The sequence below is a fragment of the Gobio gobio genome (assembly GCF_949357685.1).
Source record: "Gobio gobio genome assembly, chromosome: 9".
NCBI lineage: Eukaryota > Metazoa > Chordata > Actinopteri > Cypriniformes > Gobionidae > Gobio > Gobio gobio.
The window spans coordinates 45,313,211-45,339,521 of NC_137115.1; the positions used below are offsets into that span (position 1 = coordinate 45,313,211).

General features: G+C 37.2%; 1 protein-coding gene across 4 annotated transcripts in view; it reads left to right on the plus strand.

The window, feature by feature from the left end:
* Positions 1 to 23,749, plus strand: part of ranbp10 (RAN binding protein 10) — a 53,886-nt gene extending 30,137 nt beyond the window's left edge. Inside the window, exons 4-15 of one of the 4 annotated variants that reach the window (XM_079825074.1) lie at positions 6,369 to 6,536; positions 6,686 to 6,708; positions 7,561 to 7,745; positions 7,917 to 8,029; positions 9,108 to 9,216; positions 12,386 to 12,534; positions 13,640 to 13,832; positions 13,964 to 14,100; positions 16,574 to 16,719; positions 17,011 to 17,122; positions 17,333 to 17,488; positions 21,180 to 23,749. In XM_079825074.1, the coding sequence (XP_079681200.1) occupies positions 6,369 to 6,536; positions 6,686 to 6,708; positions 7,561 to 7,745; positions 7,917 to 8,029; positions 9,108 to 9,216; positions 12,386 to 12,534; positions 13,640 to 13,832; positions 13,964 to 14,100; positions 16,574 to 16,719; positions 17,011 to 17,122; positions 17,333 to 17,463 (1,466 nt within the window). In that variant the 3' untranslated portion in view covers positions 17,464 to 17,488; positions 21,180 to 23,749. Of the gene's footprint in view, positions 1 to 6,368; positions 6,537 to 6,685; positions 6,709 to 7,560; positions 7,746 to 7,916; positions 8,030 to 9,107; positions 9,217 to 12,385; positions 12,535 to 13,639; positions 13,854 to 13,963; positions 14,101 to 16,573; positions 16,720 to 17,010; positions 17,123 to 17,332; positions 17,489 to 21,179 lie in introns of all 4 variants that reach the window. The other 3 variants (XM_079825073.1, XM_079825071.1, XM_079825072.1) reach the window with 3 other exon arrangements.
* The last annotated feature ends 2,562 nt before the right edge of the window (positions 23,750 to 26,311 follow it).

Consider the following 26,311-nt stretch of genomic DNA (forward strand, 5'->3'; position numbering starts at 1 on the left):
ATCATTTACTGAATTTAGTTGATTAGACATTTTAATAAACAAACAAATGGTTTAGTTTGTTTTAATAAAGCACTTGTTCAACCAAAAAGATAACCCTGTTTTCATTCATTTAACAAGCAATTTAAACTGATGATAATAATAACATAATGTAATAATACTTAATAATTGTTTAATACCCTGATGCTGTGAAACTTTGATGTTTTCATATCGTGAAAATCTCATTCTATTGCAACCCTACACGGGAGAGTCCCCGACCCCCGCTGTTAAAAAAAAAGTAACTCAGTAACTTTTACTCTGAGTAAATTTTAAATGAACTTCTTTTTACTTGAGTAGATTTTTACACCGGTAATTTTACTTGTACTTAAGTAAAATTTTATTGAAGTAATAGTATTTTTACTTGAGTGGAATATTTAATACTCTTTCCACCTCTGTTGAATTGTGAAAAGTTGGTGTTACATACCAGAATGAACTATAATTCAAGGGAGGGAGGGATTCGTAGAGCCAAAAAGGAAAGTTGTTTATGAGGAAGAGCTTTGAAGATTAAAAGAGAACTTACATTTTGACGAAGATTATGAAAACATGTTTTCTTTGCAGTAGCGTACACTGACGAATCTGTTCATGAAAAGGCCAGAGCTGACATTACGATTCACTTTTGATTACGGTCTTGTAGATCATTTGTCTTCTACTTTTTCTTCATCGTACACTTTTTAATATCCTTCCATCACAGTCAGACTGTAATTCAGGCCATGAACAGGCCTCAGCATGTCCTGAAAAACATCAGCTGTGAGAATGACCTTGCAAATGCAGAGACATCCAGGATTTTCTTTCTGTGCACCTCAGTCTCAGGAAATAACTTTGTGATGTGTTTTTCTTTTCTTTTTCTCTTGAGTCCTCAAAGAGAAGGATAGGAAGGAGAGGAGACCTAGATCTCATTATTGGTTTTCCTCAATGGATTTTACCTGGCATACAGAATGTTCTGAGATCACAAAGCCATGTCATAATTATTCATAGCTAAAAGCTCAAATTAATCAGAAAAACATTTCATTCTGACAGAGCAGCCATTCATACAACAGAGGTATAATAGAAAGGCCTGTAGAAAGTTTTGGGCACCGTTGGGTTCATGTCACCCTCCTGTGAGCCTTCTGACCAATCAAGAGACTTTGTCAATTGCTTGTTAGCTTCTCCACTGTGCCTAACGCCTTTGAAATGCTTTGGAGCAATCTAGCCAATTCGGCATGTGCGTGCTGACTGCAAATTGTGTGTTCATTGACCCCTGTGCTCTCTGCTTAAACCACTCTTTGTCAGAGCGCTTTGGAATATAGTGGAAATATAGACAAACGCATGTAGGGTGGCCAATGGGTTTTCCAGTTAGTTTGGAGCCTACAGCCAACAGCATGATATTCTTTTTCTAGTTGTAGGTGCTTCCTTGACCATAGTTTGGCTGCTGTAATATCTGTTCAGTTTAGGTTTCTGAATTAGTGCTAGAGTTTATGTTGGCAAATTATATTCATGTGTGTGTATGTGTGTATGTCTTCTAATTTATGCTCACTTCTATCTAACATCTATCTTTTTTCTTCGGTTTAGTTCATTAGCTTTTTCATTAGATATCCCATGATTCCAAAACACTTAAATCAATTCAAGTCATGCGTGGTTTCTTATGAGACTGTACAGTGCATTGTATGTTTGCGTGTGTTGGTATGTGTGCAGTTTGAGTGTAATGGTTTTACACGCCCCGCTGACCTCCGTGTCTCTGATCCCACACTGGAGTTCTGCCCATTTCATTAGCATGAAGGGAACACTGAGCTCTGCTTTAGGAGTTAATGTCCCAGCCTGCACTGCTCTGCAGATTAATCTAATACCACACAACAAGCCAACACTGCCTTACTTCCTAATTTTTTCATTCTTGTTGCATCTGCTTATTCTGTCATTCACAGAATGCACTTGCACAGAATGCACTTGTTTACTCTGTTTCACGTAGTGACTATAAATATAATTGCTTACGCAATACCATTTTTATCATGTACTAATCATAATGGTCTGCCAACACGCATACAAGTTTTGAGTCACTTCAGCCCAGTCAGTGAGGTAGACGGACTCCTCCTCTTGGTGGTTTGAGGCAGTGCGAAGTAGTGCTGGGCGGTATGACCAAAAATGTATATCACGGTATTTTTCTAAATTATATCGGTTTCACGGTATATGACGGTATTTTTTCCCCTATGCATGACAGGGTGTTAATCACATTTTCTACTGATTGAGAGAGGAAATACTGCAGTAGATTGACTAGAATGCCCTGTTTTACTGTCATGATGACTGAATATTGTAGAAAAATTCCACACTAGAGTTAATAGGTCTACAGGTTTACAAAATGATGCTGTGGAGAGACCACAAACAATAAAACACAGAACGCAACACGTTTAGAATCATACTTACAGACACCTGAATATTAAAAGTTGAGTTGAGGGCACCTTAAGCATTTTAAAAATCTAACCCTCTATAACAACAAACTGCCAAAACGAAGAGAAATGAGGATATTAGCAATACATTTAACAGGACTCTCGGAACGAATGACACACATCAGTTTAACACAGAAAGAATAAAGCAGTTACTTTTTGGCCCATTCTTCTTTGAATTGTCAGTTTATTTATTAACTTACATCGTCTTTTGAATAATCCATCGTGTCAGCGCGTTCGTGATCAGACATAGGTTATCAGTGTAATCAGTGCATACATTTCATTTTAATAAGACGTGATGAAATATGCGCGCATACACACTTCTGGTTCATGTCTAGAGCACTAGAGTTTTTGAAATATGTCCATAAAAATTTTAAACGCACCCGCTCCGGTCTATATCAGTGCTATATGATCCATGTGGTGAGCGTTGTTAAACTCATCGCAGCGCTCCGTGCAGAAACCGCGCTCTCTCGCGCGCCGCGTGTAGTTTGAATTCTCAACAATAATCAAGGGCTGAATCCGACATCGCTCCCATAACCTCAAATATAGCATTATTTGGAGAGCACAGCGCTTTGTAGTGGTGTCCGAAACCTTAGGGGACGTTATTGAGTGCACTCATTATATCCCATTGCACCGCAATAACGAGTGTACAGCCGATGTACACACAACGGTTGTCCGACTTCACGCACGTTTTCATTCACTCCTTCAAATAAAGTGATAACGTAGGGAATAGTGAATGAGAGTATAGGATACAGCCATAGGCTGTGCTGTAATGCGATCTCAACTGTGCTCTGACTGCTCTTACTACAGTGCATCAATGAAATGGGTCCCCTCTCAAACAATGACGCGCTGCGCCGCGTTCCGAACGTTGTTTAAGCGACATATACCGGTATTGCGGTATCATCAAAATTCATATCATAAAGAAAATTAATACCGGTATTCGGTATGAACCGGTATACCGCCCAGCACTAGTGCGAAGCTTACTGAATTGTTCAAATGGTCTTGTAAAATTTACACACAAGCTTGTCCAGCTGCCCCCTGAGCGAGCTTCAGGGTGGACGAAGCCTTTAAAGGACAATCTTGTCATGTTGTTATAAAAACCCCTAACTGGGCTAAATCCAGTTTTTCAGAACAGCTGGGAAGATAACATCGTCGGGAGGCAATAAATGCATTTTTACCGGGGCCCAAGGACGTACAGAGAGTTCCTCAGAGGCAGGAGCATCTGCCACTATACACACACACACACACACACACACATACACACCAATCAGGCATATCATTATGACCATCTTCCTAATATTGTGTTGGTCCCCCTTTTGCTGCCAAAACAGCCCTGACCCATCGAGGCATGGACTCCACTAGACCCCTGTAGGTGTGCTGTGGTCTTTGGCACCAAGATATTAGCAGCATATCCTTTAAGTCCTGAAAGTTGCGAGGTGGGGCCTCCATGGATCGGACTTGTTTGTTCAGCACATCCCACAGATGCTCGATTGGATTGAGATCTGGGGAATTTGGAGGCCAAGTCAACACCTCAAACTCATTGTTGTGCTCCTCAAACCATTCCTGAACCATTTTTGCTTTGTGGCAGGGCGCATTATCCTGCTGAAAGAGGCCACAGCCACCAGGGAATACCATTTCCATGAAAGGGTGTACATGGTCTGCAACAATGCTTAGGTGGTATGAGTCAACGTAACATCCAAGGTTTCCCAGCAGAACATTGCCCAAAGCATCACACTGCCTCCACCGGCTTGCCTTCTTCCCATAGTGCCATGTGTTCCCCAGGTAAGCGGCGCACATGCACCCGGCCATCCAAATGTGATTCATCAGACCAGGCCACCTTCTTCCATTGCTCCGTGGTCCAGTTCTGATGCTCACGTGCCCACTGTTGGTGATTTCGGCGGTGGACAGGGGTCAGCATGGGCACCCTGACTGGTCTGCGGCTATGCAGCCCCATACGCAACAAACTGCGATGCACTGTGTATTCTGACACCTTTCTATCAGAACCAGCATTAACTTCTTGAGCAATCTGAGCTACAGTAGCTCATCTGTTTGATCAGACCACACGGACCAACCTTCGCTCCCCACATGCATCAATGAGCCTTGGCCGCCCATGACCCAAGAAGTTAGCAGCAGATACTTTAAGTCCTATAAATTATATATAAAGGTAGACCTAACAGCCTACATTTCACATAATAGGCCTGTAGATGGCCCTTGGACTTAATTTAACCAACATGAGAGTTTCATCAAACGGGAAATTAATACATAAATAAGAGTAAATTGTACACAAGCATTAATGCAAAATCACAGATCCAGATCGCTCCACAAATGCTAATATTTGTCTGTAAGGACTGTAAAGAACTATATTCGTCTTTTTTTTATTGATTTTCAAATAATACAGAAACATACAATAACATAAATGAAGAGACAGACTATACTTGTCTTTTCTTGTCTTGTCTATTTCACCTTTGTTAAAAAACTGAAAACAGACTGTGGCTATGTGGTTTACAACCGAATTATGAATAAGACTGGGAAATTGCCACTCCTTTTCACATTGTCTAATAAAATTTGAGCTTGTTGTGCCACACCACATTTCAATGGTGCATTTTGCATGACAAACCAGCATTGATGATTATTCGCTTATGTAATATTTTTAAATACATATGTGAATTTTTAATTGAATCTACACACTAGCAATCACTGAGAGCTATATATACTTTTGTAAAAAGTAGTTCTGTCAAATCGATTAATCTCGATTAATCGCATCCAAAATAAATGTTTGTGTTTACATTATGTGTGTGTGTACGGTGTATAATTATGTATATATAAATACACACGCATACATGTGTATATATTTAATAATTTTTTGTGTATATTTTATATTTAATTTTTAACAAAAATAAAAAAATGTGTGAATATAGTGGTTCGCAAACAAGCGGTATCAGAATGCCAGTCTGTCAGTCAAGTTCAAAGCAAGACAATGTGTGATGTCAATGACGTCTCAAGCCCCGTTCAGACTGTCTGACGGCAGATGCGTAAAAATAAACAGAAATTTTCCAACTTTTGAGCGATTCTTTACTGGGTTGTACATTTTGAAACGTTACACATTTTATTCACCACCATTTTTTTATTGACGCACCCTTATAATTTTGTCCCACCACATATTATTTTCAACACAATTATGAGAAGGGTGCTTATAATTTATGTAAGAAGCAGTATTTTATGATGCTGTAGACCAGATGGCATATCAAACGCTGCAGGCTTAAGATCGGCTCCGACTCATCCTGTGAATGTCAGTACAGAGGCAGAAATAAGATTCCTTATTATCACCCGCAAATCTGTGCCCTTCTAACTAGATTTCTACATGGGTGCAACACATTTGGGAAATTTCTACATATACCATGCATCTTTGATTTATTACATATTTTGTTCTGAGAATAGACTGGGTAAACCCAGCCTGATCTGCTGGCGATTTGATTTCGCCCTGCAACTCAGTCTGGAAACCCGTACATTCATTTCTACTGCTTCTGTTACACTTTTGCGGGAACCAATCACAGACTGGCTTATCCACCTGGAGCGCTATTGGCGGGTTTAACACGATGACGGATTGAGAAGCGATGGGTCGTTGCCCGTTGATCACGCCTCTTGTGCTCTGATTGGTTGAAAGACTATCCAATTTTGAATTATGCAGTAGAAAATACATAGCAGACTCCCCAGACCAATGTTCAATTTTAAATTGAGCTTAGTCCGGTGATAGCCAGACAAGTCAGAGAATGCTTTCATCTACCAATAGAAGTCTTTTTGTTTAAATTTAGTTTACAGGATTCTGCAGATCCCCCCCGAAACATCAAAACAGGGAATGCAGTTTTTGAATCCAAGTGCTGCCGATTTAAATGACTGAATTTCTGTCTCTCACCTTAGGTTGGGACAAGCACTCCTATGGATATCACGGGGACGACGGACACTCCTTTTGTTCCTCAGGGACTGGCCAACCGTATGGCCCGACCTTCACAACGGGTGACGTCATTGGCTGCTGCGTGAACCTCATCAATAACACATGCTTTTACACCAAGAACGGGCACAGTTTAGGTAAGAGTTTAATGGAAAATGATTTAAGCATAAATCTTATTAATGCTTGAATCATTAGAAATCAATGTATCGGCTGAAGTTCTCAATATCCTACCTAATCTCTGAATCCACAATACTGAGCAGTTCTGATATTTTTTGTGTTCCTCCAGGTGTGGCTTTCACAGATCTGCCAGTAAGTAAAGCACACAGACCTCTCTTAAACAGTTTAATCTAAAATTAACATTTAAAAAAAATCTGAATTGAAATAATGTAAAATATAATTATCAGATGAAACACTTGGCAACTGAATGAAATAAGTTTGAAGCTGATGTACGGAAATTGCTAAAACTGAAATAAAAAATATAGGGTCTCCTCATCAGGATAATTTAAGAATGGAAATAAAGTTTATTTGAAAATGTTTGTATTCAAAATGTTGGGTTACACTTTATTTTACAGTATGTGTGTATATATAGTGTACTTACCCAAGAAAGTACTGGTAATATAAAGCAACTTCATGGGTTAAGGTTAGGTTTAGGGGTAGGTTCAGGGTTAGTACCTAGTTATAATAACCCAGTTATTGTAATTGCTATAATAAGAACATAGTATGTACATGGATGTAACTTTACGCCTATATTGTCTCCTCATCATGATCTTTTTTACTTTCCACATCGAGTCTTCCGTCATGCCTGCATCTCTGCTAGCTTGTACTTTTCTGCCCAACTTTGGATTTTCGTATTGCATCACTTCACATGTTACTCTCCTCTTAGAATGAATCGCTTGTATTGTAGCTTTCCTCATTCCTCAAGTAGCTCCGCGTCTGCTAAATGAGTCCCCGTAACAGTAGATTGATAGCGTGGCGTAGGCCAGTCATGAGCACAGATGATGATTTATGCTTCTGCTTGAAGCTTCATTTGAGCCCTTGCCAGTTAAGGTGTGACTGAAGGATTCCCTGCGCTGAGATTTATTGACGGAGAACGTGGAGACCTTCAGTGCAGTCTCTCAGCTCTCTCTTTTTATCTTTCTCTTTTTCTGTCTGTCATTTCAGCCTAACCTGTACCCCACAGTAGGGCTGCAAACTCCAGGGGAGATAGTAGATGCTAATTTCGGCCAACAGCCTTTTGTGTTTGACATCGAGGACTACATGAGCGAATGGAGGGCCAAGATCCACAGCATGATCGCCCGCTTCCCCATCGGAGAAAGACTGGGAGACTGGCAGGCGGTTCTGCAGAAGTGAGCAGCCAGTCATCTGAAAATAAATTCAGCAGTCACAATATTGATAAAAACATCTATTTCTATTCACTGTAGTTTGTAATGCATGGTACGCTGCTAATCAGCCTTATATGGCTAATTTCGTAATTCATGATGTTTCCCACATCAACCTTTTTATGTTTATATCTGCAGTATGGTGTCCAGCTACCTGGTGCATCATGGGTATTGTGCCACAGCGATGGCCTTTGCCAGAACCACAGAGACCATGATCCAAGAGGACCAAACCTCAATAAAAAACAGACAGAGTGAGTATTCCATCAAAGTCAACTAGTTAAGCTAAAAATAAATGGATATTTATTATTTGAATATGTGGCAGAATGAATGTATTCGTAACGCTGGCAATGAGTTAAACAGATCTTCCCGTGTCATTTGTGGTTTGGGTAGGAAAATATTACGATTATGAGGAACTTAACATTTTACTGATTAAGCAAAACCATCCCTTTTTTGGACACTGGGCTATGAATATTTGATCAATTTCTCAGTGTAAAATGATAGAAAAGTGCCTTTGATTTCAGCTTTAATCAACACACTGAATATTTAATGTTACCATAATTGGTTATGTAACACTGGCAACAATTCAATAATTTGATAAATCTTGTTGAAAGCAGCTTTTCAGTATAAGCCGTGAGATGCATTAAATATCACGTATAATTTTGCTTGGGAGTGTCATTTGAATCTAAAAAATATATTGAATCTATGCTGCAAAAATGACTCCATTCAGAAACCCTTGGATTAAAATCATAATCGAAACAAGAAGTAGGATTGATACTATAATTCCTAAACAAAATTAGAACAAAAAAAAGTCTATACAGTTCTCCAAACCTTGTGCTTTTCCTGGTGTGTGTAGCACCTACAGCTCTGCATATCCTACTGAAAGATCCCAATGTTAGACATGAATGGCTGTTTATATTTTAAAGGATTTGAGCCACATATTTCATTGTGCACTGTTTTGCGAACCTGTCACAATGTAATTCAGGCTTTGCAAAGAGGCTGTTATAGATAAAAGGAGCATTTAAAAACTATATTGGCAGCAAACCCCTCAGCTTGTGTGCAAGCACCATTTATCCTTTCACACGCAAGAAGGGCAATTACATTGAAGTCTTAAAGGCACAGCAGTAATAAAACACTTGTTTAAAAGGTCAGAGAAAAGGAACAATTATCATGAAACTAAATTATGAATGGTCTAAACACTTTACTAACATTCTAAGTGTACATCAGGGAGAGCGATCGAGTGATTAAAAATGTATATGACCAATTCAACAAAAAGAAAGAGCAAAATGGACCTGTAATTTATTCATCTCATTTGCTTCTTTGTGCTTACAGGAATACAGAAACTGGTATTGGCAGGACGTGTTGGAGAAGCCATTGACGCAACACAGCAGTTGTACCCCGGACTCCTAGAACACAACCCCAATTTACTCTTCATGTTGAAGTGAGTATGTCTACCAGACTACACAGAACCATGTGTGCGCAGCTTTGTGTGAAAGGAAAACCTGAAGCAAGGTTGTGTTTTCTTCTCTGGGGGTCAGTAGAGTTCAGTAGCATATGAACATCCACAGCTTTCTGGTCTGGATTTAATAATGCAAACGTATTCAGTAAACAAGTAGCCTGTGAGTAGGGGAATCTTTTACTCCATGTTATACAGAATGAAGGTTTTTATAGTGCCCTATGGTCATTCTGACGAATGAGGCTCTTTTTTTGTTATGCGTCTTCATAGCAAAAACACACACAGGGGGGGAAAGAGGGTCGTGTTTGCTTTGGTCTGAGCTGCTTCTGATATGATTAGTCATACTGTTGCATAAGATTGAAAATTAGCTGCCTTTTAACTTTTTCTTTTTAGTAACGCTTACAAGTCCTCTGTCAGCTACCCTGTTGAATTGTGTATGCTTTTTTTTATAATGCATTACGCAGTCTATACTTCTGAATATTTATGTCCCCGAGAGGTTTTTAAGGGAAACTATGAATTTTAAACTACATGCAAATTAAAGATCCACCTACTAAAATCAGTGGTTGCAAATAAGAGCTGAAGTTAAAGAAATGGAAAAGGCTTGTTTGTCTACCTTGACAAAAGTTAGTCCGAGTAAATGGAGGAAAATGATTAGTTTAGGTTTTGTCTGGCTAAAGACAAAAGACCAGCGGCGTTGGTCTTTTCTGTTGTTTTCTATTCATTTCTCCCATAGGGTTTAAAAAAAAAAAAAAGGCTTTGTTAAACCGTTTTTAAGCAATGAACAAAGCCAACCAGCTACAAGGTGAATCATAACATTATGAACTTTGATTTGAACCAAAAAAGTATTTGAAAATCCGACAAAAATATAAAGGTACAAGACAGGACAATTTTTTAGAGCGTAGGGAAACCGACTCGATTACATCATTTGTGGTGCTTCATGGGAGTGGGCGGAGCAAACACAATCTTTTCACACATTTTGCTTGTTTCGACACTGATTGGTGGAATTTTCTTTTCTTTTTACAGCATCATGGGTAATGTAGTTTTCACCACAAATTCAGCTGTTAAACATAATTATTTTAAAGCTAAGTTGAAATAATACAGACTGACATCTTCAACAAAAGCAAATACCATGAATTAACAACCTCGTAATCATTGTTTATATATTTAAGTAAAATAAGTTTTTACTTCTGGGAACTCAACTGTTGCATTCTATTAGTGTACAAAAGATGCAGTAAAGGCATTTATAATGTTACAAAAAACACTTTTACAAAAAGTTTGTATTAGTTAACATTAGTTAATGCATTAGTTAATATGAACTAACCATGAACAACACCTCTGTTCAGCATTAATCTTAACTCACACATATATTAATGCATCTATTCACGTTAACAGAGTTCAATTAGTTAACATTAGTTAATGCATTAGTTAACATGAACTAACCATGAACAATGCCTGTAGCTTTCCTGTTTTTGTAAGGTTATCTACATATATACATTAGTTTACTTGGCAGTTGACACACACTAACGATGAACATTTCTAACTCACCATCTTACTCTAAAGGTAAAAGTAAAAATGCTGTTGCGTACTATATTAACATTATTAAACAAAGCATGTATTAATGGTTTTTGAAAACCTTATTATCAAGTCTACACTGTTTCAACATTAACTGATGTGTTAACTTTTGTAGGTTCATTACAAAGCAGTAAATAATAATAAATGCTTTGTTAATGGCAAGTCATATTAATAAAGAGTCTACAAATGTTAGTAGCACATTAGTTAATGTTGAAATAGTGTACACTTTACAATAAGGTTCTCAAAAACCATTTATACATGCTTCATAATAGTAAGTCATGTTAATAAAAGTCTACAAATGTTAGTAACACATTAGTTAATGTTGAAATAGTGTACACTTTACAATAGGGTCACCAAAATGTATTAATAAATGTTTTGTTGAATGTAAGTAATGATAGTAAAGTGCATATAAACAATTAACAACCAATCCGTTGATGTTTAGATGGTTTTCACTTTAGATTAATTATTAAATTAAAAGGGTCTTAAAATTAAAGTTTTTTTTTTTTTACTTTCTAATGATCAAAAAATCCTAAAAGAATGTATCAAGTTTTCCACAAAAATATTAAGCAGCACAACTGTTTTCAACATTGATAATAAAAAAAAATGTTTCTTCAGCAGCGAATCAGCACATTAGAATGATTTCTGTAGGATCATGTGACTGGAGTAATGATGCTGAAAATTCAGCTTTGCCATCACAGGAATAAATTACATTTTAAAATATATTCAAAAATAAAATATTTATTTTAAATCGTAATAATATTTTTACATTATTGCTGTTTTTATTGTGTTTTTGATCAAAAAAAAGCAAGCCTTGATGAGCAAAAGAGAATTTAGTACTTTAGTGTATGTTCAAAATCTCTGTTATTGGACAAAATAGTCAAGCATTATAATGAATTATCCCTTGTATTGAGTGATTTCTGGCAACTTTGATCTTTGTTTTATTAAACAAAATGAAATATAAGTATAAAATAAAATTTCGTTTTTTCAAGCTTGTTGTGAATTCTGTATAGATTATGTTAGACTTCTGGTCTTAGGCTTTAAATACATTGGAAACATGATATCCCTGCTCTTTAATTGACAAGCAAAACTGCATTCAGACAATCAATGTAAGCGCTACATATCAATAAACCCATTTGTCAACATGTTACTGGCATTTATGGGGCATACCCTGCCTCTGTGTGATGTCAAACTTTTCTTTGGAAACCATCGCTATTACTTTTTCTTGGCTGGAATTTTGTTTTGACATGAAGATGATACTTTTTATATAAAGCCTTACATGGAGGTGCATAATTGCGCTGTTGGGTGTCATCAGATGTCAGATGCTGCTGTGGGAATAGTGCCAGGATGTGTGGGAAGCAAGCAGTGAGAGCTGACTCCTCTCTCTTTCTCTGTGATGGATAACCGTTGAATGACAAGCAGACAGTTTAATGGATTGCTGAGCTGACGGTGTCAGTCAATAGGCATAATGGATGAGAGAAATGTGGTTGACAGACATTTGAATTGATTGGCAGGTCTGAAGTGACTGTGTATTTGTGTGTGAGATCTTGCTTGTGTAACGGTGATTTTTGTTGTCCTCCCTCAGGTGTCGGCAGTTTGTGGAGATGGTGAATGGTACAGATAGTGAGGTACGGTGCTTTAGTGTCCGCTCTCCTAAATCACAGGACAGCTATCCCGGCTCCCCCAACATGAGCCCCCGGCACGGAGCCACCAACGCTCACTTGCACAGCACAGGTAACACACTCCACACACTAACATTTTCAGCGTTGCTTAAAATATTTTGAATGCTATTTTTGAGGTGAATCTAATGGGAAAATGTCCATGTTTCATCCTCGTATCTAAAGAAAAAATACGAAATTATACTTGGGTATACGAAGCCATTAAAGGGAAAGTTCACCCAAAAATGACAATTCGCTGTTAATTTACCCACTCTCAGGCCATCCAAGATGTAGTGCTTAGATCTCCTTTTCTTCAGTAGAACAGTAAATACAATTTTTAGCTGAAACCGTGGTCCTTGGCGATTCATATAATGCAAGTCAAGAGATACTTTCACTTTGGGAGTCATAAAAACATATACAGCCGAAACTAAATTAATACCCGTGGCTTCTAACGACACATTGAGGTCTTGTGAAGCGAAACGATCGGCCTGTGCAAGAAACCGAACATTATTTACAGCATTATTACCTAAAATCCACAGCTTCGGCAAGATTAGATTGAAAATTACCTAAGTTTAACTCTCTATCTAGTCTCTATCTACAAAGTTTCTGTTAAAGGGATAGTTCACCCAAATATCAAAGTTCTATCATTTACTCACTTGTTCCAAACCTGTATAAATGTCTTTCATCTGCTGAACATAAAAGAAGATATTTTGAAGAATGTCGGACGGAAACTTCCATAGTTATTTTACAGTGGGGCCTTTTTCATTTTTGGGTGAACTATCCCTTTAAATTGTCTTCACCATGCCCACACTTTTTGAATTGCTTTGTCCTGAATGTGGGTTGCAAATCTACATAATTCTGCAGTATGGTTTTAATTTATTAAAATATGTTCGAATTTTGTTTATTTGTTAAACCAAAATACAAGGGTCGAGGGATGTGTAGAACTTTTGTACAACAGATGTTCAAATTCTGAATTCTGTGGGGGTAGATTCCGTGTGGGTCTGTTCATGAGCAACATCTTCAAGAGAGCACATTCATAAATGATGTGGAACAGATGGTTTATGAAATCACTTGTTTCACCTATACTGCAGTTGGTTGGATAATGTAACTTATAATTCGAGTAAAGCACTTTCATTCATGCCGTTTCTTATGATAGTTCTCATTGTTTCCTCATGACTCAGGAGCAGACAGTCCCACATGCAGTAACGGGGTCACCCCTCCTAACAAAAATAAGAGCCACAACAAATACACAGGCGTAAGCTCCGCCTCCTCCTCTCCATCCTCCTCTCCCTCCTCCGTCAATTACTCCGAGTCCAATTCTACCGACTCCACCAAGTCCCAGCCACACAGTGCCACCAGCAACCAGGAGACTAGGTGTGTGGTGGAGGTGTTTGGGTTAGTGATTGTGGGTTTGAGGCCAAGCATATACATTTGTTGTGTACTTACATTGTCTAGAGACCAACTTCGCTGTTGACTGTGATTTTTTTTTGTGTGTGTGTTGACAGTGATAGTGAGATGGAGATTGAGGCAGAACATTACAGCAATGGCGTGACAGAAAGCTCAACTCGCATTATGAATGGCACATACAAACACCAGGAAATCTTACAGGCGGATGACAGCAGTGTTGGCAATGGAGTAGCAGGTACAACACGCATGTAGGATTTTCATATTCAACCGGCTCTGAGAACGCCTTTTTAAAAATGCTTTGTTTTTTATTCTTCTTGTACCTTTTTCATTCTTCGTTCTGATGTGACTAGTTCTTTCTCTGCTCTGTCCTTCTCCCCCTTGAGAGCTGCTAAATTGAGCTCCTCTATAATTTAGCCCATTAAATGTTTTTTTTCTCCAAGGTTACAAAGATATACAAGGTTACAAAGTAATACGTTGTGATTGTGAAGTTTTGGTAGTGTGTAGCTTTTATTAGCACCCAGTGCAGTTTTCTACCTTTTTTTATTTCTTGGGATGCTTTCAGGCATTTTGACTTTGGTTTGAGAAAATAGTTCCGATGGATAAAAAAAAAATGTTAGTCACTATTAGATGGAAGACTTTTTTATATTAATTATATATTATATTATATTATATTATATTATATTAATTATATTATATTAATTATATTATATTAATTATATATTATATTATATTATATTTTATTATATTATATCATATTATATCATATTATATTATATTATATTATATTATATTAATTATATTATATTATATTATATTATATTATATTATATTATATTATATTATATTAATTATATTATATTATATTATATTAATTATATTATATTATATTATATTATATATTGAAATATAGGATAATATAAAATTATATTATATTACATTTATAATATAATTATAATATAAATATTCAGCTGTCATCACAGGATTAAATTGCATTTTAAAATATATTCAAATAGTAAACAGTTATTTTAAATTGTAATTATTATAATAAAATTACATTATACTATATTGAAATATAATATAATATAACGTAACAATATAATTATAATATAATGAAAATTCAGCTGTCATCACAGGATTAAATTGCTTTTTAAAATATATTCAAATGGAAAAGTTATTTTAAATTGTAATTATTATAATAAAATTACATAATACTATATTGAAATATAACATAATATAATTATAATATAATGAAAATTCAGCTGTCATCACAGGATTAAATAGCTTTTTACACGTCAGAGAGAATAGAGACTCACATTGTGTTTTTAGTGAATTATTCATTCCAGTGTGTGCTTTGCTTTAAAACATGAGCTCTGTCGTATTCTGGGATTGTTTCTGAAGAACGCAATTTTGGTGTCGTACAGTAAGCGCGTGAACAAACCGTGAGTGTGCGCGCTCTAGATCACTGATTGCACGCTGCATTCATGTACAGACACACAGTACATTTGCTTTGTTTCCACACACACTCAGGAAGGATAATGTTTGATTTGTCATGTGAACGTTGTTGTGATTAGTAATCATAGGTTTATGCAGTCAAAATGGTTGATTTAGGAATTTTTTGGCGTCTCCGTGTGGTCCTGCTCGGTATCGCAGCTTGACTCGTCAAAAATGGAAAAAAAATCACATTGTTGTTGCTCTGTACTCATACTATACACTGTGAATTCTGTCATGTTTTTTCTGTCATGTTTTTTTTTTTCATAGGTGCTTAGGTGTGTATAAATTTATTATATAATATAATTATAGGGACTCCTTATATTTGGTTATTTGGTGTCCTTTTGGAGTCTCCAATGATCCTTGAAGCTTGCAGAAAATACAGTTTTCTGATTGTTTACTCTGCTGGATATAGCAAATGATGACAAAATGAATGTGTTTAATGAGATTAATGGCATATGCTTAATTTTACGATAAGTGTGCGATTTAATCGTGATTAAAAACATTTTTTATCGATTGACAGCCCTAATTATATTATATTCTATAATATTCAGCTTTGCCATCACAGGATTAAATTGCATTTGAAAATATATTCAAATAGAAAACAGTTATTTTAAATTGTAATTAAAATGATATTATATTATTAAGCAATATGTACATTCCCAATAGTTCCACTGGCTTATTAAACATAGGCCTCAAATTAATAAAACAATACTGGGTAAGATTTCCCAGCAGTACTGTATTGAAGCATTGGAACCACTTTATATTAGGTGGCCTTAACTACTATGTACTAACATTGAAATTACTCTTTTGATACAATGCACTTATTGTGTAAATACATGTTTTTACGTTGTACTTACATTAAAAAAATTACCTGCATGTAATTACATCTGTAATTATTACATTTATAATTACACTGTTGACACTTCCCTTACACCTAACCCTACCCTTAAACTTAACCATACCACCACACCTGTCCCTAACCTTACCCGTATCCTACCTCAATATCAGAAAAAGTGTTTTGCAAAACAATTTGAACACAATAAGTACATTGTACTTATTTTTCGATGTAAGTACATAGTAGTTAAGGCCAACTAATATAAAGTGGGACCGAAGCATTTTTTTTTTTTTTCAACCACAATATCTACAAATGCTGTGCAGTTATAGTTGCAAACAGGTCTGCTTTCTGTTGTGTCATTGCAATTTATTTGCTCCTCTAGATGACAGCTGCAGCTCCAGACAGCTGTGTGGAGGAAACCAGGCGGCCACAGAGAGAATGATCCAGTTCGGCAGAGAGCTTCAGGCCCTCAGCGAGCAGCTCTGCCGCCAGTACGGCAAGAACGCCACTCACAAAAAGATGCTGCAGGTATGGAGGGAAAGGGGTTTGAGAATGTGATAAATAGATGGATGTTTGAACAGACCACATTGGAAAAAAAAGGTGTTATGGTGATTGCGCAATTATTGAATTTTTTATTAAATATTGGTGAAGTGGTTTATTTAGACTTGCAGTCGTATTGCGTGCATACAAAGTAATCTGTTCAACTCCTCTGCCTCTTGTTTGTTGCACATTTGAAGTGGTAAGTTGATTAGCCTTGTGGGTAGCAATACTCTTACATTCTTTGTGCCCACTCGCCAGTGTGTATGTTTGTGTGTTCAGGATGCATTCAGTCTGCTGGCGTACTCGGACCCCTGGAACTGCCCCGTGGGCCAGCAGTTGGACCCCATGCAGAGAGAGGCGATCTGCTCCGCTCTCAACAGCGCTATTCTGGGTAAAGCTGCTTGGCTGGCTGAGATCATACATTAATACACTATGTGAACATGAGCGCCTATGTAGGCCTCGTTATTTAAATGTGGCCACAGTAACATGAGGCAGGTAAATGAGCTTGTATTGGCCTAGTAACATAGCCAAGTTGTTATGATCATTGCTATTTATTTAATAGTTGTAATGGCTTCATATTTGTGATCTTTCCGTCATTCAGAGTCTCAGAATCTGCCCAAACAGCCTCCTCTCATGCTGGCTCTGGGTCAGGCCACCGAGTGCGTGCAGCTGATGGCCAGGGTGCGCTCTGGTTCCTGCTCCTTCGCCAGAGTCGACAACTTTTTGCACTAGCACCAGTCCAGGTGAGAGCACCAAGGTAATTATGGTATGGATCATTTTACTGTATTTTGGTTTTAAATTTAAGTGTAGTTTTAGTTTGTTTAAAAAAAAAAAACAATTTGTATTTTATTTGCATCTTTGGAAAATGGTTAGTTTTGTTTTAATTCAGTATAATTTTCCGTTTTCATTCCTTATAACACAAGAACATAATGTATAGTTATCTAGTCACAGAGAAAACTATAATGTATATACAACATGAGCCTTTATTTTCTCTGCCATCTCTGATGATGTAATCAGCCTGGTTTTCTTTACATTAGCACTGATTGTTTTAATGAATTTGCTTACTGGCTCATTGGACTGAAAACGCTCCCAGAGTTTATTGGCTTAAAATGATCTGATTGCAAACAGAGAAGCGAAAACGGCTTATTAAAGGTGATGCTGTGTCCACCACACCAAATGCGAATAGAGCGTCAAAATCGTGTCTACCACGTCTAGTTGGACGCTTGAACATTTTGAATCCATTCACCAATTCGCTGTGGACGCGTATATAAATCGAGCATTTGAAGTGAAATAGACGCACGCTCCAGCAGAAATATGTCATAAAACACCACTCTGCCTCTTTTTATTTTCATTTAAAAAAAAATTAAACATTAATATCCGCACAAATGTGGTCCAGGCAACGTACTACCTACATTATCTTCATTGCATGTATATTTAAATATCCTAAAAAATAAAGTTATGAAACTTCTCTTTGCCCTCTGTCAAAACGATTTGGCAGACAACAAATTATAGATTCATGACACCAAAGATCGCCCGTTAGATCTACACAAGACAAATTCTGTCTCATGTTTAACCACTACAGAGACATCAGATGTCAGAAGGACTAGCCGGTTAATGAGCGATGAGTGCCCGGTGATCGCCTGGATCTCACAATTCCAAAAACGCAAGATAATTTTTTTTTAAATAGGAGCTATCTTTATAATTAACCACAGATTTGAGCTTTAAACAACTACATTCTCAGTATTTTTAAATTATGCGGGGGTTTCTCATTATGTCACTTTACCTCGTGACCGCAGCAAGCAGGCTCCTGATTGGTTAACACGGCGCGAATAGACACCAAAGTTCAGATTGTTCAACTCAGGCGTCAGACGCGAATTTGCTTCAAACGCACGAATGCACAAAAAGCATCAAATAAAATAACTTGCGCATATCGCGCAAGACAGTCGATTCGCGTCATTCGCGCGTACTGGACGGAATCGCGTCTATCGTGCCGTGCGAAACGCGTCTTTACATTGACTTAACATTGAAATCACTCGCTCCAGACGCTCTATTCGCGTCTGGTGTGAACGCACCATTAGAGTAGCAATTTCCACCTACCAGGGTTACAGCTGCTTGTGCCATCCCGACTTCAAAAAAACATAGTTCACCCAAAAATTTTAATTAGCCCATGATTTACTCACCCTCAAGTCATCCTAGGTGTATATGACATTCTTCTTTCAGTCGAATAAAATCTGAGTTATATTAAAAAATGTCCTGGCTAATCCAAGCTTTATAATGGCAGTGAATTGTTGCCTCGTTTATGAAGTCCATAAAAGTGCATCTATCCATCATACAACTGCTCCACACGGCTCTGGGGGGTTAATAAAGGCCTTCTGAAGCAAAGTGGTGCGTTTGTGTAAGAAAAATATCCATATTTAAAAATGTATAGACTAAAATAACTAACTTCTGGTGGAAAGCCGCATGCAATTCGACTTACGGCCTGACAAACTCAAGACCCTCTTCTCTTATATTGAAATTCTCCGCCATTTCTCTTTAAAAAATCTCATTTAAGGGTGTACTCACACTAGGCATGGTTGCCTTGTACCGTGCCCGAGCGCGATTGTCCCCCCTCCCCACTCCCCCGCTGGCCTGCACTCACATTGCACTTAACATACCGGACCGGAGCACGCTTACGTCATTCATGATGCAAATTTTTGTTTTGAAGAAAACGGGAATAAAAGTGTTTTCGCTAATAGACTGCCTAAAACATTTATCATTTATGCCATGCAGCGATTTTCACTTGATTGCACTGCACATATCAGAATATTATTACGGAGGCAGCTGACTTTGACAGAGGAATTTGCAGCTTTACTCGCAAAGTACAATTCATGTTCATCAATGAGGTGAGAACCAGGACCGTTATAAACGTGAATATACTTGATTTAATTGGAAAGTGTATCCAAGTAGTAATAGTTTGGTGTTTGCTGTCGTAATGTTGATAGTAGCGCGCAGCTGTTCCGTGCTCCAGCACGGTTAGCACTCACACTGCATGCGAACCGCGCCCGAGTCCAACTGAACCGCGCTCTGGCCCACCTCTTCCAAGCGGGCCAGGGCCGGCTAATCGAGCCGCGCCCGGGGACGTTCGGATCACTCACACTAGTCAAACGAACCGCGCTTTGGTGGTCAAACGCACTCGGGCACGGTTCAAACTGGCTAGTGTGAGTACACCCTAAGACTCTATAAAACAAATTCATGACCGGTGTTTTGCTCTATCCTCTGCACTTCTGCGTTCGGAGCTTCTAGTGGCAGCTGCAGTGACGAGATGACTTTACTAATCAACGATTGGCTCTTTTATTTAGAAGGCGGAGCTTATTCGCCATATTGGGTGTTGCACTTTCTCCCATTCATAAGTAATCAGAGCAAGGCCGTAACCATATCTTGAGCATTGGGGGGGACCATTTTTTTATTTTTATAAAGCATAAAAAAACAGAACAGTGAACTAAATTCCAGGTCTAATTCTAGTTGGGAAATAATCAGTTAGTCTCGAGATTCTCCCCGTTAGTGAATAAATACATAAATCCGCTGATAACATCTGAATTCCTTAGTGGTCTGGTGGTAGAGTTTTTGTGAACCGTGTCGAAGGTTACAGGTTCTAATCCTCCCTCATATAGTTTTGTTTTTTTTCTTCATTAAAATCAAAGATGTTCAATGATTGTATATTAAGAGCATGGACACATTTGTGTGCATTTTGTTTTGTGATTTCACCGGAAAGAATAGAGTCTCTCTCCGCAACAGCATTAAGCGATAGATTGACACGCTTGTCTGTGTGAAGACTGTGCACGAGCCAAAGGAGAACGTAAACCCTGCCTACTTTGATTTGATTGGCCATCTCAATCATTTTGACATTGACGAGTGCCGTTAGACCTGAGGCAGACCAGACTAAAAATGTAACTTTTAAAACATTTTGTCATCCTAACATACAAAGCGCTGTAAAATTGTAAATGGAGTGCAGGAGAGCAGTGCAATAATTTCAAATATTGAGGGGGGGGCAATTTGCCCATTTCTAGATATTGGGGGGAACTTGTGTGACACCCTCAATGTCTATGGTGGTTACGGCCCTGAATCAGAGTGCACCGTCTTCCCATTTATAAAGTCTTTGCTTCTAAGAACATCTAACTGTGTGACGTAAATGAGTTTACTAATGTTTTACATGTCAATCAGACAGTTGCAATTTTAATGAGATTAAATCAGACTATCCAACATTAATACGTAATACAAAACCAAAAGTTAATTCCTGTCATTTTTTGAATTTTGTTCGTTTTAATGCACATTTATTAGTCTAGGCCAGTGTTTATTATTTTGCAAAATCAGCTTTTTCCACTGCTAGTTTTATTTATTATTACTTCTTTAAATATTCAAGTATTTCTATTGTCCATGTTAAATAGATAATCCTTTTGTGTTCCCTTCAGGCAATGTTCAGGACGGCTACGAATAGGACTTTCCAGTTGGTTGCCATGACGAGAACATGCGTTTGAATTGGTGTGTCGCTTGCCGTTTGCCAGAAGCAGCCGAGCAGAATGAATAGAAACATGAGAAGAGAGGCTTCTTTTTAAATTAGTATTATCAAATACAAATTGTGTGACACTATTTAAAGATAATTAATTATTCTGTTTATCTAGTCATTTTTATTTTAGTTTATATTTTGTCCGTTTGTTGTGCTCATTTTGAAACAAATCACCTTCCCAAGCTACTTTTTTTTTTTTTCATGGGTGAATTCAGTGCATAGTATTTCAAGCGTACCATATCAACAATATACATAAGGGTAAGTTCCTACTGAAAATTTGAGCTACGCACTCTGGTTTTTCTCAGTCAGAGCTCAGGTATTTAGACTAATGTTATTTTATTTGCGGACACAGGTGTCACTTCACCAGACCATACTGTGGCTTTTAAAGCAGGTCCTTTTCTATGTACAAGCAAAATCTATAGATTTGTATCATTTGGCCCACCTTAGCTGCCCCTTTAGGAATTAAACAGACGTTGATGTTGCGCATACAGACGTTTGGCGACCTTCCGATGTTTTCATTGGAGTGAGTGTGCGAATGACGGTGAGATGATGCATGGCTCCTATAGCGTCTCACCTTTTAAGCTACTTTAGTATCTCAGGCACCAGCACGAGTTTCATTAGACACAATCACACAGAGACGACGCAGACTTGCCTTTGGGTCCAATGTAGATGAATTATTATATTTTCAATCGTAGACCTTTGCCCTAAATGGATCTATTTTACCGATATTTTACCATCTTTATAGCCGTTGGTATCATGCAAATTGTCAACCTTCACTTTTTTAAGTTCGGTATATTGAAGTCGACGTGGTTTTCTAATTTTTGTGGCTGTACCAAATAAAAAGGCAACGTTTTTGACAAAAAGAAAATGACGAAAGTTTGATTACTGAGAAGCTCCACTGAAGCTTGCGGACTAACTTCGTATGCTAGGTCTGTACGTTTTATATCCATGTGAATAGTGTCACTGTGTTGATAGTTCTCCTGTTAGGTTAATAACTTCAGACTGACACCGTTTCAGCTTTTGTTATTGGTTGTTTCATTGGCTGTCGAGTACTGTCGTACAAGTTTTGTTACCATTGGATGCACTGTACTTAATTAATGCACACGATGCATTACTGTATCCGTCTACCTCTCCTGTTCAGTAATGGAGGGACAGAGTATGAACTTGCCACACGCAAGACAATTGACTGACCCAGCGTTCCTAAAAACGAACTTGCAAACGAAATCTGTATTTATTTAGCATCTAGAACATCTCCTTCAATTGCAATTGTGTTTGTTGCTCCGGAACTTCACCTCGACCTCGCGAATCAGCGCAGTTGCTTTGCTTTATCCCTCCCCGATGTCCTCTAACAATCTTTTTCTTGGCCTTTGTAAAAGTGTGATTTTTAACTGGCTCAGGCTTTTTCGTGCTTTCTTTTAATCTGATCCTCAACGGATCCCATGTCAACCCATCATTTCACTCAGCCAGCACGCCGCTGTGGTGTTGAATGTAGCTTAGCCCATTTTAGTTCCCACATTTTTTGCTGCTGGCCGTCATGAGATTGTTACATTCCCATATCTACACCTGCTTTTGTTCTTATACCTCATTTACTCTTAGGACAGTGCTGTCTAGCTTGTTGTATCACGTCAGGCATTTTAACAGAAGGTATGTGTAGTGCAGTAACCATTTTGGTTGACTTGGTTGTCTGGCGGAAGTCACAGGGTCACTGGAAAGTTGCACATGCTCCTCAGTATCTAAAATAAACGTAGCCTTCCCGACATTATGAATATAGGCAATGACAGGTTAAACCGATTGGAGCCCCACCATGTGCTTTTAGCAGTGTTTTTGTCAACACATCCTGATCCCCAATGATCTCGGTCGACTTTTATTTTTACCATTTTACTCCACTAAATGGGTCAATTTGATTGTTAAATGGTGGTATCTTGTTGCATGGGGACATCTTGTGTAACTATTTACTTATGTTTGAGTAACAAAACGGCAGTTTTTGAAGCACTCGTACTTCTGCTGACCTGTCCGTTGTAGATCTTTTGTCACGGGGCGGCTTTTTAATGCCAAATGTTTTGGAACTCATAATCTAACCACCTATAATGAATACTGTCATTTTAAAAGAATCCATCATAGAACGTCATAATGGCTTTAAATAGGGACCTACGTACATACATCGAAGGGAAGAAAGTAGCCAAAATATGTGTTACGTTCCTGCAATGGAGCAGGGCGAGTGGAGTATAGCGAGCTGTGCACAATTTACTTCTATTATGATTTAAATTTTATTTGCGTTTTCTTTTAGCAATTGTGAAATGAGTTACCCTCTACTTAGCATGAACCTTTAAAAACCTTTAAAACGACATAAAAAAGAAAAACAATTTAAAAAAAGAAAAAGAAAAAAAGACATACCTATGTACTGGAAACATAAAGAAATATTGTACTCATTTAATTTTGACAGAATTATTTTTATTAAAATACACATCCATGAGCAAATTGTGTCTTTTGTATTATTTTACTATTGTTTTTTTTTTTGTTGCATTAATTAATATACATATATGTTTTAGTATATAGACTCAACCCTGGTCCTCGAGGGCCACCGTCCTGCAGAGTTTAGCTCAAACCTTGATCAAACTCACTTGCCTGTAGCTTTCTAGTAATCCTGAAGAACTTAAATAGCTGGTCGAGATGTGTTTGATTAGGGTTGGAGCTAAACTCTGCAGGACGGTGGCCCTCGAGGACCAGGATTGAGATCATATGCTCAGCTCAAGATCATATGTAGCCGTTTGAAGATCTATGGGCTGCTGTTCCAGATGGAGGAGGACTGAGACTTGTGTGTCTCCTCTGAGCGATGGCCGTCTGGAAGCGTGAACTCATTGTTTATATACTGATACAGGCTCCTGGCATTTCTCCTCTTTGCAGGGGGAACTGTGGAGAGAAACACATTATGGGTTGAGATCAGTCTATGAGCATCAGTACTGTATTAGCTTCTATTGTGAAGTGTTGTCATGCATTATCTATGTTTATTCAGATCAAGTCTATAGATGTAGGGACCCGACTTTGTATTATGTGTCTTTTACTACAATGTACTTATTGTGTTCATATTGTATTGCACACACTTTTGCTGATATCGAGATGGGATACGGATTAAGTTAGGGACAGGGTATGGGTAAGTTTAAGGGAAGTGTCAACAGTGTAATTATAAATGTAAATTAATTACAGATGTACTTACATGCAGTTCATTTTTAAAATGTAAGTACAATGTAAAAACACGTATGTACACAATAAGTGCATTGTATCAAATTATTAATTCAAATGTTAGTATATAGTTAAGGCCACCTAATGTAAAGTGGGTCCGATATCCCTTATTACATTTGCATGAATTCATTTAGTATATTTATTAAATTATTCAAAGGAATTTCTATAGTATAGTTAACAATAATGAATAATAAAGTATGTATAAGTCAGGTGCTATTCCTCTGTTTTTGATCAATCAATCAAACCCTAGTTTAATAATAGTAATGCAACATGTGCATGTAAGAAAGTCATGCTGATTGGTCGGTATTAATGGATGCAATTGAAAATAATAGAAACATTGGTAACACTTTATTTTAAGGTGATGTAGTTTCAAATATACACATTACTACATGTACACTGCCATTCAAACGTTTTTGATTGGTAACATTTTTAATGTTTTTTAAAGTCTCATGCTCACCAAGGCTGCATTTATTTTATTAAAAATACAACAACAAAAACAGTAATATTGTGAAATAATATTAAAATGTAAAATAAATTTTCTATTTGAATATATTTTCAAATGTAATCTATTCCGTGATGGCAAAGTCTTCAGTGTCACATGATCCTTCAGAAATTCTAATATGCTGATTTGCTGCTCAATACACATGATTATTGTCAATGTTGAAAACTGTTGTGTCCAACATTTTTTCAGGATTCTTTGATGAATAGAAAGTTCAACAGAACAGCATTTATTTGAAATGGAATGTTTTGTAACATAAATGCCTTTACTGTCACTTTTTATCAATTTAATGCATCCTTGCTGAATAAATGTATTTTATTTCTGAATACAAGCTTCCTATTTCAGATAAATACTGTTCTTTTGAACTTTTCAATTCATCAAAGAATCCTGTTTTCAACATTGATAATAATCATGAATGTTTCTTGAGCATCAAATCAGCATATTAGAATGATTTCGGAAGGAGTAATGATGCTGAAAATTCAGCTTTGCCATCACAGGAATAAATTACATTTTAAAATTAAAGTTATTTTACATTTGAATATTTCACAATATTACTTTTTTATATATATAAAATAAATGCAGCCTTGGTGAGCATAAGAGACTTCTTCTAAAAACATAAATCTTACCAATCAAAAACTTTTGACCAGCAGTGTACTTATTATAGTAATAACAGTAAATTATGCATAATTACAAGAAACTAACCCTAACTCTAGTACATTTAGTTGATTAATATTACTTAGTACTTACTAGAGTAAGTATAATGAAACTATGTCACCTTAAAATAAAGTGTAACAGAAACATTTATTCTACAATATATTGAATGTAATACACATGTACAGGAGAATAAACGTACAAAGGTAGCTTGATGAGGGAGAAGGTTGACAGTCCATCAGACACTGGTTATTAGTCTTTCTCAGAGGCTTCTGTCTTTGAGTTCTGGATCTGGATGACCCTGCACCTTCAGAGTCTCTCTTAACATCCTTATTAAGATGGACTGATTTGATTGAGAAGTTTGGATGATGAAATACATGGATGTTACCCCTGGACATTCTGTGAATTATACATTAAAAACAGTTTCACATGGCAAACATGAATATTTATATTAGTGGAAATATACAGGAGTGGCCAAAAGTGATGTCCGGAGAGGGGATATTTGTATTATATATATTTAAAAACATATTATAAATGTTTTTAAAAAGGGGGAAGAGTAAAACATCAAACTTCAACTACAGATTTTACTATGCAAAAAGAATGCAATAGGAAGACAAAAAGCTCACAGGAAAAAGCATACATTGGCT